General features: G+C 46.7%; 1 protein-coding gene across 5 annotated transcripts in view; it reads right to left on the bottom strand.

Moving 5' to 3' along the window:
- PPM1L (protein phosphatase, Mg2+/Mn2+ dependent 1L) overlaps positions 1–14827 on the bottom strand; it is a 307428-nt gene that overhangs the window by 13515 nt on the left and 279086 nt on the right. For all 5 annotated transcript variants that reach the window (XM_020988830.2, XM_020988828.2, XM_020988827.2 and 2 more), the window contains one exon: positions 8583–8744. In XM_020988830.2, coding sequence (XP_020844489.1) covers positions 8583–8744 — 162 coding nt within the window. The remainder of the gene's footprint in view (positions 1–8582; positions 8745–14827) is intronic.

Here is a 14827-nt window from a genome sequence, read left to right as displayed (position 1 = left end):
GGTGAAGGGGCCGGGTTCTTGTTTGTGAGTAACAGGAGCTGAGGCTGCACAGAGAGGCTGGGGCCAAAGGGTGAATTTTGGAGACGCCGCCTGGTTCAGTGGCTGGCGTTGGGCACGGTCCCGTTAGCTGTGTGACCCTGGGCAAGTCACTTAACCTCTATCTGCCTCAACTACAAAAGGAGGATAAACTTCTGAGCGGTTATGAGGATAAAAGGAGATGATATTTCTAAGGGTGATACTTTATAAATGGTAACTGTTGTCATTGTTTCTACTCTTAACCTGAGTTTCATCTGTAAAATGAGGCTGGACCCAGTGACCTCCATGTCCCCTCCAGCCTGAAATCTATGAACCTTAGTTTTCTCTTCTGTAAAATGGGGATGCTAATACCGGTACTACAGGACATATGTCCTATGGTTGTGAGACCATGTTTACCAAGTGCTTTAAAGAAGCCCATGATTTTGGGGAGATGGAGTGGGGAGTTTTAAGTGGGCATCGAGGTGATCTAACAAGGTGTGATTCAGGAAGATGACCGTGCGTGCGCTTGGTGGGGGGCTCCGATACATGGGATAGGGAGCTTCTGGAGTCGGGGGGGGGTGAGGGCATCCAGTGCCTGCACCAAGGAGGGCGCAGAGTTCAAAGGGACCCAAAACATCACCAGAGTCGGCTCATCCCCAGTGACCGGAGGCCAAGTTTTGCAGGAAGCAGCAAGATGGACGTGTTGGGTGAGTTGGAAAGAGGCAAAGTGAAATTAATCACCAAGACTGACCCAAGGAAAACCAAAGCGCCCTGCTCTGCTTCATGATTTCTTAATATTCATCAGGAGAGACAAGAGTCAGATCAATGCCGAGCTGCTCAAAATACAGTAATTCACAATTTTGTCAGGTTTTTTCCCCCTTAAGCAACCTGTCCTGTGCCAGTTTCTGAATGCAGAGACATATGGAAGTAAAGCCCAACTGTGTTCTTTTAATGAAATTTATCCATCTCTGTTTCCAGTCTGGAAGAGCCTTCAAAAAGGTCTCCAGAGGCAGCATCAATGAAAAGGATTTTTCCACCGAGGTATTGAATGAGAAAACAACTTGTGTGACTGCACAGAGTTTCTGAGGGCTCTCATCTCTCTAACTAATTACATTAATCGATTTACACTGAGCCCAGTCCCCAGGGAATTTCTCCCCCAATCCCTGTCCCAAAAGCTCCAATAATTTCTCCTCTCACTCTACTTTCCTGCCTGGGAAAGAGCCCCAGCAGCAGCAGGTGTATTGAGATAGCAGGTAACCAATCAAAGCAAAGACAGATCAAATGGGGGGAGGGGAGGTGGCTTATGCTTGTAAGAGTCCTAGAAGGACACCACGGGCCAGCTCAGTGCATCCTTGAAGGTTCAGTCAGTAATCAGTTCATCAACTGAGAAGCCACTCTGCCAGGTGCTGGGGACAGAGGCAGAGTACTTGCCGTCAGAGAATTACATTCTATGGGTGAGATACATGTGTCCATACAAAGGTATCGATGCAGGGAAAGGATCAGGAAAGGCTTCCCATAGAAGGTGGCATCCCAGCACTGAGCACTGTGGGTTGTGATAAAAAAAAAAAAGATCCAAAAACCACCAAATCCATAGACTTCTCATGAAATATTTCAAAGACAAACACAAGGGGTGATACTGAGAACATGTACAGAAACAAAACAAACAGAACAAAATAAACACACTTAGGAAAATCTCACAGACAAACCAGATAATTTATCTGAGAGTTTTGGTAAAAGCAATTAAAGCTAACTTTCAAATAGACTGCCGGCAAGTTGTGGGTGGAAAAACAACCCAGGTGTCCACTCCCTCCTAGCTCCTGTAACTACTGGTTTTTGTAGCAGAATTCAAAATTTAGAAGTCTGCTGCTTTTCACACTTGCATAAATAAAGGCTGGGACAATGGCCAGCTGCATGGAGAATAATGCGTTTGCCCTCTTTATTTGGCTTTTTTCTGGCCCAGATTCAAAAAGGATCTTGGGGGCCAAGAATTAGTAGTTTTTCAGGGGGTCCTTTGTCAGAGACCTCTGAGGTGTGGGTATTGGGAGAGAGGATCTCCATAAGTAGTTAAGTGGGAGTTAGAAGACATTTGTGATCTATCCTGCCCTACAGGAAAAGAGAAGGGGAAGGAGATAAGAGAAGGGGGGGAGAGATAGAAGGGAGGGCAGACTAGGGAAAGGGATATTCAGAATGCATGACATCTTGGGGTGGGGGGATGGGCGAGATGGGGTGAAAATTTGGAACTCAAAATCTTGTGGAAGTAAATGTTGAAAACTAAAAATAAATAAATTAAAAACGGAAGACATTTCTGCCCCTAAGTCAGAGAGCTGTTGGGGACGTCAAACTGTGATGTACCAGTTAAGAAGATGGATTTAGTCTTAACTTAGGTGTGCTCTGCTTGGACACTGTTTGGTGGCTCACAGGCACCTTTCCTATGTAAGCTTCCATTTCTAATCACACCTGCTCTCCCTACATGTGCCCTTCACCACATGTGTTCACTACACGCTCTTCTTCCACATACGTCACAGCCACATGTATGTCTCACGTGCTGTGTTAGTCACAGGCATCGTCTGCCTATGTGAATGCCCCCTTCCCTATGCACTGTCCAGTTTCCCCATGGATGGTCTGTGAATTTAAAAGAAAAGGTACCCTAGATTTACTGGGGGGGGATGCTCAATTGCAACTTATCCTGCTGTTGCACTGAATGATTTTTGCTTGAATGAATGATATTCTTTGTCTGACTAATAAAAGAAAATGTGGCTGGGGGCTCATAAGCTATGTTTTTGAGTGGATGAATAGTCACCGGGTACCCTGAACCCAGGCAGATTTTCTGAGGGGGGGCCACAGATGAGAAGGGTATCCCAGATGCTACATTTTTGTAAAGAAGAATGGGATAGCGGTGCTGATAAAGGTTGGAAATCAGTCCCATTTGCAAAGAGAGACCTGGATGTTAGGATGACACTTCAGAGAGTACTCTCCTCTGTTTATATGGGAGGTGCCTCCTACATCGCAGTGAGCTGCCAGACTCTCTCTCTGTCTCTGTCTGTCGGTCGGTCTGTCTGTCTGTCTGTCTCTCTCTCTCTCTCTCTGTCTCTCTCTGTCTCTGTCTGTCTGTCTCTCATGTTTTTGGTTTGTTACCTCACATTATTTTCCAACAAGCCCAAATTTCATTTTTATCTCTGTATCCCCGACGGCCCAGGCCACAGTGTTCTATGCTTAGCAGGGACTTAATAAATACTTGTTGGATTAGATTGGAAGAACAGTAACACAAAGCCCAGTGCGTACAACGTTACACCCACAGATTCTGGCAAACTCTTAGGAGCAGGCAGCTTTTGCCTTCATCAGCACCAGCACCCCAGGTCTCCTCTAGTGCAGTCTATTAGTCAATCAAGGTTAGAGATGAACTCACATCCAGGGAAGCACCTAAACTCTCTGCTCTACAGAGAATCTGACCAACCTTTTCATCAAAATTCCTCCTGCTTTCAGGCAGCGGCTGAAGCAGGATTTTAAGTTGAAATAAAAGGCTTTGGGGCTCAGCATTCTCATTTGTTCCTTTGAAAACTCCAGCATTTATTAGGTTCTCAGTTAGAGGCAGATTTTAGGAAGCTTTGAGTCCATCTATGGCTTAACCCAAACTGCACAGGGCTGATCCTGGTCAAGTCTCAGACTAAGTACCAGAAGCCACCAGATCTCAAAGACAGCAAATGGAACATGGATTGGAGGAGCACTGGCGAGCTGCCCAGGGTGTTAAGCAGAATGTAAAATGCTATGCCACCAAAGGGGAGTGAGGGTCAGCAAGTCTTCATCCTACTAGAGCATAAATCAGCCCTCATGAAAATGTCATTAAGTGCTACGGAAAGTCCCCACTTAGAGAGGACTTCCACATGTGGGGGTCAAGAATTGAAAACCATGTCTTTACTCCTGAGCTAATTTCAGTTATGGCCCTGTGCAGTGGGGGGGGGGGGAAGAGAAAGAGGAAAAGGGTGACAGAGAGGAGAAACAGAGAGACAGAGACAGAAAGACAAAGAGAGACAGAGACAGAAAAAGACAAAAACAGAGAGAGAGACAGACTGAGAGGAGAGGGAGAGAGGGAGAGAGAGAGAGAGAGAGAGAGAGAGAGAGAGAGAGAGAGAGAGAGAGAGAGAGAGAGAGAGAGAGATACTGAGGAGGGGGAGGGAGGGAGGGAGGGAGAGAGAGAGAGAGAGAGAGAGAGAGAGAGAGAGAGAGAGAGAGAGAGAGAGCGAGCGCATTTGGGTTTGACTTTGAATCCGGACAATGTTACTGCCTCTGCAACCCCCACTGCCACCCTTTTCTCTTCTGTAAAATAAATGGGTGAGATCATATCATACCTTTCAAGCTGGAAAGAACCAAAGAATGTTCCCAGGCTGTCTGTCCCTCACATTTAGAATTCTCATCCCCAGCTCTTGGCTTCCTTGAAGCCCTGGCTAAAATCCCACCTTCTTCATGACACTTTTCCCTCTCTCCCTTAAGCAAGTGCCCTCCCTCTGTGATTATCTCCACTAAACCCTGTATATGATCTTGAATGCACAGAACTGCTTGCATGTGGCCTCCCCCATCAGACTATGAGCTCCTCAAGGGCTCTTTGTACCCCCAACATAAGCACAGGGCCTGGCACACAGTGAGCACTTAATAAATGCTTGCTGACTTGGTATTTTACAGATGGGGAAACTGAGGCCCAGGGAAATGAGGTAGTCAAGGTCATAGAGGTGGAGACAAAACTGGCCCCTTGGATGGTGCTTCAGCCCTTTTTCCTCTGCACCATGTCTCTCTCTCTTTGTCTGTCTCTCTGTCTGTCTCTCTGCCTCTGTCTGTCTTTTGTCTGTCTCTCTGTCTGTCTCTTTGTCTGTCTCTCTGTCTCTGTTTCCCCCCTCTCTCACCCTTTCCCTCCTTCTCTTCCCCTCCTCCCCACTGCACAGGATCACAACTGAAATTGCCTCAACAGTAAAGACATAGTTTTCAATTCTCGGCCTAGAGATACAGAAGTCCTTTCCAACCCTTTTTCTATCGTAGACACCTTTGGCTGCAGTCCGGTAAAGCCAAAGGACCCTATCCCAGAACCGTGTTTGCTGCCTGTATTCATACATGAAGAAAACGCTCAATTTCAGCGAGAGGTTAGTGAAAATAAGGGTGTTTGCAGAGATCCTGAAATCTATCCACAGACCCCTGGAGTCATCTATGGACTGCTGGTGACCTCTAGAGTCTTAGCGCTCTGATCTGACAGGCAGGCAGGCAACACAGTGAATAGAGGACAGACTGGGAGTCAGGAAGACCTGGGTTCAAATCCCAGACATTCACTAGCTGTATAAGCTCAGACACGTCATTTAGTCTCTCAGCCTCAGTTTCCTTATCTGTAAAAGTAAGATAATACTAGCACTTAATATCTGGGGTGGTTGTGAGGCCCAGGGAGATCTATGTCCAGTGTTTTGTAAACCTTAGAGCACAACACAAATGCTGGCCATGATGATGATGACGTATCATCTCTCCTACCAGACCACCATCTCCTGCAGGGCAAAGTCCCTCTTGTTTCCTCTGAATCTCCTCCCACATCTAACATGGTGGACAGCACATCGGAGTGATGGCTAAGCACAGGCAGGACAGCAGAGAGGCAGGGGAGTGACGTGAGAGCATTCGAAGGTTGGCTTGATTCTGCCTCTGCCGTGTGCTGGCTAGGGACTGATGGTGAGTCACCCAGGCTCGGTAGCTAGGGAAGCTCCCTACCCGCTGAAGGTTGTGGCTAGGGAAGCACCCTTGCTGGGAACTCCCTTTACCACTGGTTTCCAAAACCGGAGCTGCCTGAAGGGGGTCATGTTGACTCATCAAGGAATGTGTTATCAGCCAGTTAAATGCTGGGTCAAATGCTACCTTCATTAGAATGCCCAGTCATATGGCCATCTCCAATACAATACAACATAGCCTTATGTTCTAACAGTCCTCCCCTCCACCCTGCTGAGCTAATGTTGCCCCCTTCCCCAGCTACTCCTGCCCCTGGCTCTTACCCACACAAAGGAGTACCTGTGCAGGTCACATGGGGAAAATTTCCTCTCCCCTCCACCTCCTAGCACCCAAACCACCTTTGCTGCAGGTGTCCTTGAAGGGGGGCTCCGTGCTTGGACAGTGACCAATGAATAAGAGTCCCACATCCCCCCCTTTTCACTTTAAGTGGGACAGAGTAAATCCAAAAGACAAGTGGACATGGATAGATCACGATCTGCACTTCAGAGTGCATTACATGATCTTTCTCCCCAAACTCTTCCCTGTTTGTGGCGAAAGAACCATCATCCATACATAGGCTAGCTATCATGGAGTGAGTCCACATCTCCAGTCAGGTGCCAGATCCTATCGGTTCTCCATCCTCATCGCTCCCCTCTGACGACTTCGTTCCTTATCACTTCCCCGGCCACCGCAATGGATTCCTCATAGGACATCCAGCCTCTCTCCCCTTCCTAGCCCATCTTCCACACAGCGGCCATAGTGATTTTCTGAAAGCTCAGCTCTGACCATGCTATCCCCACACTCAATAAATTCTAAGAGCTGCCTACTGACAATCAGATTAAGTGGCATTTTATCTCTTTAAAATTTCATTTTTATACAAGTTTTATAATGTGCATGATTATTAGTATACCAATATTACTTGTATATGTACTATTATCTATTAGTACTATGTTACTAGTGATTAGCAAATTATTAGTAAATATTAGATATATTAGCAGATATACATATAGTGAGGAGCATGCAAAAATTTTTCCTAGATAGAGGTGTGCAATAAAAAAATGTTTGGACACTAATGCCTAACACCAATGGAATAATAATAAAAATAATAGGAGCTATTATTTATACTACAGCACTTTGGGTACAATAGGTTTGTTAAGCACTTTACAGCTGGTGGTGATGCGGTAAGCAGAATGCTGGGCCTGGAGTCAGTAATTCCTGAGTCCAAATCCTACCTCAGACACTTACTAGCTGTGTGACCCTAGGCAGTCACTTCACCCTGTTTGCCTCAGTTTCCCCATCTGTAAAATGAGCTGGAAAAGGAAATGGCCATCCACTCCAGTATCTTTGTCAAGAAAACCTCCAATGGAGCCATGAAGAGTCAGACATGACTGAACACCACCAACAACAGGGTTGCTGTGAGGATCAAATGAAATAGTCATTTTAAAGCCCTTAGCACAGCTCCTGGTACTACGTAAATGTTGGCCATTATCATTATTACCAACACCACCAGTAGCACCATCACCATGACTACTACTCCTACTCCTCCTACTCCTACTTTACTATGTGTATTATCTTGTTTGATTCTCATAGAAACCTTGGGAGGTAAGTGCTATTATTATCTCTGTTGTAGAAATGAGGCAATAGTCTGAGAGAGGCTAAGTCACTGGCCCCCAGAACACAACCAGTAAATGTCTGAGGCAGGATTTGAATTCGGGTCTCACTGTCTCACATGTCCAGTACTCAATCTGCTATTCCATCGAGCAGCCTCAGAATCAATGGTCCAGTTACAAACCCATAACTCTAGGTCTCTGTTCCTACTGACAACGGTTCTTGCTGGGTCTGCGGTCCCCACCAGGTAAGAGGGGGCTCAGTCTCTCCCACCTCTCTTGGTGTCTTCCACCCCAAGCCTGGGCCCTCTCAGACCACCCCTGCCTCTCTTGGCCTCAGTTTACTCATCCTGAAGAGGAAGAATCTGAATTAAATGACCTCAAAGTTCCTTTTCGCTCTAAATCTACAATTCTGTGACTTAGCGTTTAGAAACTAGTTTTGGATAAAGCTATGTATCCAAGATGGTTAACTCTAGTTACACACCAACAACTGGGGTGTGGCTGCTGTTCTTTACATTTTTATTTTATGTACTGCTGCAAAAGAGAACTTTAGCAACAGCAAACAGCCCCATGAATCCAGAATTGAAAAAGTCCAGAATTCACTTACCTTTATCTTCAGAGGAAAGGTTAGAGGACCTCAGATACCCTGTTTTGTTTTCTTTAATTATATCATAATAATTTCTTTAATTTAATATTTCTTTAAAATAATTTTTTTTCCTGGATTTGGAGCTAGAAAGATCTGCTTTGGACACTTAGGAACTGTGTGACCTTGGACAAGTCATTCACCTTTCTGATGAAATTCCAGGGTCCTCACTGGTAAAGTGGGGATGATACTACTCATACATATTTTCTGGGGCTGCTATAATGGCCAATAAAGATAACACATGCGAAGTGTTTTGGTAAACCTTGCAAGTGCAAGGTACGTTTGTCTACTATTACCATTCTCTCTAGTTCTACTTCAATAATCTATTTTCTGCTGTCGCTGTTTGATGTCTGACATCACCGAAAATCACTGAGTTTTGAAGGGAAGGGAAGGCCCCCTAGGAGAGAGGGATAAATCTGGAAATGATGGGGATGTAAGGCCAAGATGTGTCAACAAAATCCATTTTTTAAAAAGCCAAGAATAATAAGTTAATAATAAATAAATGATGAATAAAGGATGTCTTTTGTAAAAAAAAAAAAGAAAACAAAACAAAACAAAAGAAATCCACAAGGCACCCAATCGCTCACCAGCTCTTTTAATCCTCTTCCTTTCCTTCAGTTGGTACGGCTTGTGATCGTGAGATAGGGGGATGGCATTCCCATCCTTGTCACAGAGGACCCCCCTGGAGTCGCCAACGTTGGCCACAGTGAGATCTTTGTCTGACAAGAGGGCAATCAAACACGTCGTACCTGGAAGACAAGAGGAAGGGCACGTGAGGCAGCAGCACCAGGAGGGAGGAGGAGGAGAAGGCATGCAAGGCATCATAAGGAAGGTCTTCTGCTCAAGCCTGCTTCGTGGAACTCATCAGCTCTGACAGTCAGCCTTCCCCAGACACTGCAGAGCTGGACCAGAAGGAGCTTGGATCCCCCCGCCGGGTCCTCTCCAAGCTGGGTGGCCTTAGATCCTTCCCACACCGCAGCTTGTGCCCGAGCCTTGGGGCTCACAAAGGAGCCAAAATCAGTGTGCAAAGGAATCCGTACTGCTAGGGGTCGATACATGGTACCTGCCTCTTTCTCCAGAGGTAAACAGCTTCACTGATAATCTGTGAACACCTACTAAAAGCCTGGCCTTAAGCTCCTGTGCCAACAGAGCCTTCCGTGATCACATTATTCATTACTTTGCCTCTGTTAGAATCTGGCTCTCCATTAAGAGGGATGAATGTTGGGAAAGTCTAACCTCCTGACTGCCTCTGCTACTGAGATGAAAAAACTGTCATCACGTTCCCACCAGGGAATTCCAGAATGTGCATATGTCACCACCAAAGGAATCCGTGCAGACAAATGTCAAAACCAAGGAAGGACGAGTGTGTTCAAGAATGGGCTTCTGTTTGCACTTCTGTTTTCAAGGGGTAACTGCTTAGACTCTTCTACCTTGGTCTGAATTGGTGGCATGTGATGTGTCTGCTGAGTGTGGATCCTACCCTCTAGGGGCGAGCTGATTGTTAAATTTGCAGTGAGCCCATACTCCTCAGAAACCCTGCAAACCTAGGCTTAATTTATTGTTCTTCTATCTTGGGCAGGACCCCAGCCAACTAGGAGACCTCATTTCTGGATAGACGGTAAACCGAATCCAATCTGGGTGAATTCTTGCCCTTGGGGAATAAGCCCATGCCCTTGTACCCCTCCACTGGAGTTCAAAGCCACCGGGCTCATCAAGGAGAAAACCAACCAGAGTGGTCTGGGGGGAGATGCCTTCCTCTGTCCAGAGTGCTGGAGGCCGCTGAGCCTCATGATCAAGCCAAGTTCTCAGCAGGAGGAGCCTCCTCATTTAAATGCCCATCTCCCCCACTAACTGTTCACAATCAGAATTAATTTCTCCTATCAGGGCATTCCCTTTCAAAAAAATATTTAAGGCTTTTAGTATCTCCATTAGGTGTCTTTGGTCACCAAGAGAAACCAATGACCATCAATTTATTGATTATTAGCTAACCTAATTGATAAATTGATTATTAATTACCCAGATACTCTCTTGTGTTTTTCATTCATCACAGGCTCAGTTTCCTCATCTGTAAAATGCTTTTTCTTCCCATAATCAAAGAATTGGGAGGTAGAGGGTCTTTGATCTTCTATTTTTTTTCCCTCTTCTATAATTATGTTTTCCCATCCAGTTCAAAATTCCCTAGAATATCCAAGGGTCATTTCATCGTTGACTCTGTATTCTCAGGGATTATTAGCACACTGCTTTGCAGAGCAGCCACTTAGTACAAGTTAACACAGTTGGATAGGAATGGAGAACGGGAACTTCAAAAATGTAAATTCTTATTTTCCCGAGGCGTTTTGTGACCCGATGAGAAGTGTCTGATGTGAGCCCGCTGTAGCCAGGGAACCCTGCTCAGCCTGCATTTCCTCATTGCCAAACAGAGATAACCTCGTCTGCTACACCACCCCTGCTCACAGTGACAGTGAGGAGAGCCCTCCGTAAATGTTCCAGTTTTATACAGACGTGAATTACTGAGGATGCCGATGACGTGTGATGGGCACAACACTCTTCCCTCTGAGTAGCCCGGTAGGCTGAATACAAGAATTCCGCGGCCAGAACTGTTCCCTAGCCTTACTTTGGCATCATTGTGATAGGGACATGCCCTCCCTATTGATCTCATATTTATCCTTTTTTAAAAAAAAGTTTCTTTTTTCTTAAAAATGTTTTTATTGATATATTTTGCTTATAAATCTTCCTTGCTCTCCAATGCAAGCCATGCCTTTTTTTTAGAAGGAAAAAAAATCACTTCAGCCAAAGCAGCTAACTGATCATTAGCTGTATCTGGCAGTGTATGCAATATTCCACACCAGAAGCTCCCCACCTCTGCAAAGAAGGGAGGACCATTTTTCAGCTCTTCTCCGGGTTCAAGTTTGATCATCATGATTGCATGGCCCTCAGTTTTGTATTTTAAATGTTTTTTTTCCTTTTTCTCAAAGTCATCCATGCCCTATGATCTGGCAGCCTTGCGTAAGATTTAGCTGAAATGCTCTTCTCAAAATATTTTGTGGCATGGACCCAAGCATGGACAGGAAAGGAACAGTAATAGCTCTTTCGTGTAGGTACCTTATTTTGGGGAGTTCCTTCTGATCCTGGCACTGCATTATGAGCCTGGAGCTCCCAGAGCTATTTTAAATCTTGTTCCCAGTCTCATTTCACTGGGAAAACTGCCCTGTTGCTGAGAAGATTCTCTGGAGCCACCCTCTCCTGCCTAGGGGAGAAGAAGAATCTTGATTTTCCACCAAATGTAGGCCAGGGATCTCAAGGCCCAGCACAATTCCAGAACAACCAAAGACCAAAGGGAGGATAGGTGAAAGGACCAGGGATCTCCAAAGGCTGGTGAGGCTTCTTTAAGAGCCATGAATGCGTGGCACCTCAGGGGCCACACAGCTAGATCAGCTGAATGCTGTGGATGTCAGTGGATGTGATGATGATAATGAATTTAAATGGCATTTCGAGGTTTGCGAACCGCTCTGCAAATGGCATCATATTTGAACCTCATGATGACCCCATGGGGCTGGGTTATTACGATTCCCATTTTACAGATGAGGAAACTGAGGCAAACAGAAGTGAAGTGACTTGCCCAGGGTCACATAGCCAGAATGTGCCTGAGGCTGGATTTGAACTCAGGCCTTCCTGACTCTAGGCTCAGGGCTCTCTCCATGGCACCACCCAGTGACCTAGAGTAGTTTATCTAGATGTTAGCCCAGCAGTGGACAAATCTTCTCATGCTCTCTTCTTGACAAGACTAAGAGATGTGAGCCAGCCGGCAGGATGACTGGCAGAGCTTAGAATGGTTTAAATGGCTGGGTCCAAAGAGAAGTCATTAATGTGTCATTGACTTGAAGCTGGAAGGGCCCTCTGAGGTTACCAAGCCTGTCTCCCTCACAGAGGTGCAGTGTCTTGCCCAGCATCTGTCCTACCCATAAATGGCAGAGCTGAAATCTGAACCCAGGACAACTTCTCTGCTCTATGCCATCTTGGGATTAATGTCACCCTGAAAAAGTGTCTCTGAGGAAGAGTCCTGGAGAATCTGGCTTTGGATCCTGGACCAGGGAACATTCTTAACAGGGCCTTGTAAAAGGAATAACATCGTGTACATCTAAGGGTTAGAGGACAAAATGCGAAAACGCAAATTTCCTGAAGCATTCGAAAAGGTCTACATGGGCCACATACAGAGCGCATTGGGCTGAAACTAATTAAATGAAATCTTGGGCTACATTAAGGCAGGCACGGTCCTCCTGTACTCTGCTCTGATCAGGGTTAGTGTGGACGACTGTGTGCCATGGGGGGCACACAACAGGGGAAGGTGGCTTATCAGCAGTGTCCAGAGGTGTCTGGAGGATGGAGGACAGATGGACAGATGAGGACCTCAACATTCTAATATGAAGGGCTGCTGGAGAAACTAGAGAGCCCCAAAACATGATACTGTCCTTCCTTCTTTCCTCTTCCTCTTCTCTCTCCTTCCTTCCCTGTCTCTCTCTCTCTCTCCTTCCTTCCCTCTGTCTCTCTCTCTCTCTCTCTCCCTCTTTCTTCCTCCTCTCTCTCTCTCTCCTTTTTTCCCTCTCTCTCTCCCTCTTTCCCTCTTTCCTCCTCTCTCTTTCCTTCCTTCCCTCTCTCTCTCCCTCTTTCCCTTTTTCCTCCTCTCTCTCTTTCTTCCCTCTCTCTCTCCTTCTTTCCCTCTTTCCTCCTCCTCTCTCTCTCTTTTTTCCCTCTCTCTCTCCCTCTTTCCCTCTTTCCTCCTCCTCTCTCTCTTTCCTTCCTTCCCTCTCTCTCCCTCCCTCCCTCTCTCTCTCTCTCCCCATATCTTTGTCTCTGTCTCTCTCCTTCTTCTTCTCCTCCTCCTCCTCCTTCTCCTCCCCCCTCCACCACCCCTTCATGTAACTTGGAAGAAGGAATAGTCTTATTTTGTTTTGTTTGGCCACAAAAGGCAGAAATAGGATGAATGAATGGAAAAAAAAAATTTCATCACACAACTGCACACAAGCGAATGGAGCCGCTTCAGAGATGGTGGTCACTCTAGGGGAGGTCGCCTAGCAAAGGTCAGATGGTCACTCAACAGGCATGTTGCTGAGCAGCTTCATGGTTAGGTGTGAGCTGGACCAGACAGCCTTTGTGCTCCCTGGTGTCTCGGGGACTCTGTGATTTGGTGATCTCTCTTTCTGAAGTGACAAGCCCAGCAAGGAAGAATACAGAACTGGGATCAGTGAAAACAGATTTGGGCGAGGGTCGGGCAGGGTGTCTTCCTTGCCTCAGCTGCTAAAGCCCTGATCCTTCTGCTCAAACATGGAAGCATCTTGTCTACCAAGAGGGAATGTTCCACGTGTCCCAGCAGTAATAGCATCTGAAATCCTCATCAGCGGCTGATGTTGGGTATTTCTGGGGAACACTCAAGTTTCTGTGGTGTTCTTTCTAACAGTCTCCAGCTCCAGACTGTACATATCAGGGAAAATACACAGACGGATAGCTTGGAAGAGGTCTCATCCAATTTCCACACACAAAGTGCCCTCCCTTTGTCTTGACCTTCACTGGGTATATGCCTAGTGCTGCTATGGCCAGAAAAATGTCTAAATTTAGGGGCATGATTATAAATTTAACTGCTAGCATGCCCCTTCCCCCCATTTTACAAATAAGGTAGCGGAGGCTGAGAAGGCAAGAGAAGAAGCCAAGGTCACACAAGCAGTGAGATTTTAATCTAAGGCCTCTGATTCCAAAGCCAATTTCCAGGAAAATGGGATTTTCTTCTAAACTTCTATGCCTTTAATCTATGGCGTTTAGGGTCAGGCTCTAGGAATCTCATCTACAGGGCTCACATCCTGATATGAGCCACCAAGGCAGACGACTGAAGGGATGCACCACTCCCTCATACTCCTCTCCCCTTGCTCCCCACCAGCCCCCTGGGACTTAAGGTTCAGGTTCAAGGCTCCTCATAGGTCTGAAGAGGCTGCTCACTAGGCCCTGGAACTGGTGCAGGTGGGGTGAAGCCCCTTCTATGAGCCAGGCTAGCCACTTTCTAGAGCCAGCTGCAGTGCCTTCTGGACTTACCGCCTGCCCCATTTCTGTGGGGCCCCAGACTTTGTCATTCCCCTCCCTTTTGTGGCCTCTGGACTGCCATGCTTGGGTCACCCATCCAGCTATGAGAACCGTCCTCTGCCTCCCATGAGGATGCAAGCCCCTGGAGGGAGATTCCAGCTCCCCAGCGGGTGCACAGGCCTCCGCACCGGGCCAGCATGCAGAGTGCACTCGGCTTTTCATTTATGTGTTTATTCTGCTTGCACACCAGAAAATACAGTGCCTTTATTAAGCCCCTCACTACGTGTCCTGGCTAAGTCACTTAGAGACCCTCACAGGCCTCTTGTCAGGGGTAAACACAGGAAAGCCTATTGTCAGAGTCAGAACTAACAACTGGGTGAAACTGAGTGGAGTTAGGGAGGAGGGGGTCCCTGTGTGACCCCACCCCTTGTGTGAGGTTGACTTAAACTGGGGACACAGGTCATGGAAGCTGGGAAGACTGAGAAACCAGGAGGGAGGCCTGTGTTTTAAAGGGGAAGAGGAAGCAGAGTCGGGGGGAAGGACCAGTTATAGCTGGCTGCATGAAGCAAGGGAAACTGAGCTTGGCTAGGTAGGCCTCTCAACACTGAGGTGGCAGGAAGCGGTGATGAGGGTGCACCTGGGGCCTCACCTTCCTTCTGGGATGGCAGAGATCAGGTGGACCATTGGACAGGAGACCGCAGCCCTGCCCAAAGCCACAAAAAGCTCCAGTTTGCCTCCCCTTGGACTCTGTGGGGAACAGGGC

This window comes from Phascolarctos cinereus, unplaced genomic scaffold, assembly GCF_003287225.1.
Source record: "Phascolarctos cinereus isolate Bilbo 61053 unplaced genomic scaffold, phaCin_HiC Scaffold_7;HRSCAF=346, whole genome shotgun sequence".
Classification (NCBI taxonomy): domain Eukaryota; kingdom Metazoa; phylum Chordata; class Mammalia; order Diprotodontia; family Phascolarctidae; genus Phascolarctos; species Phascolarctos cinereus.
Note: the sequence above shows the minus strand (reverse complement) of the source record. Positions and strands in the feature narration are given on the sequence as shown.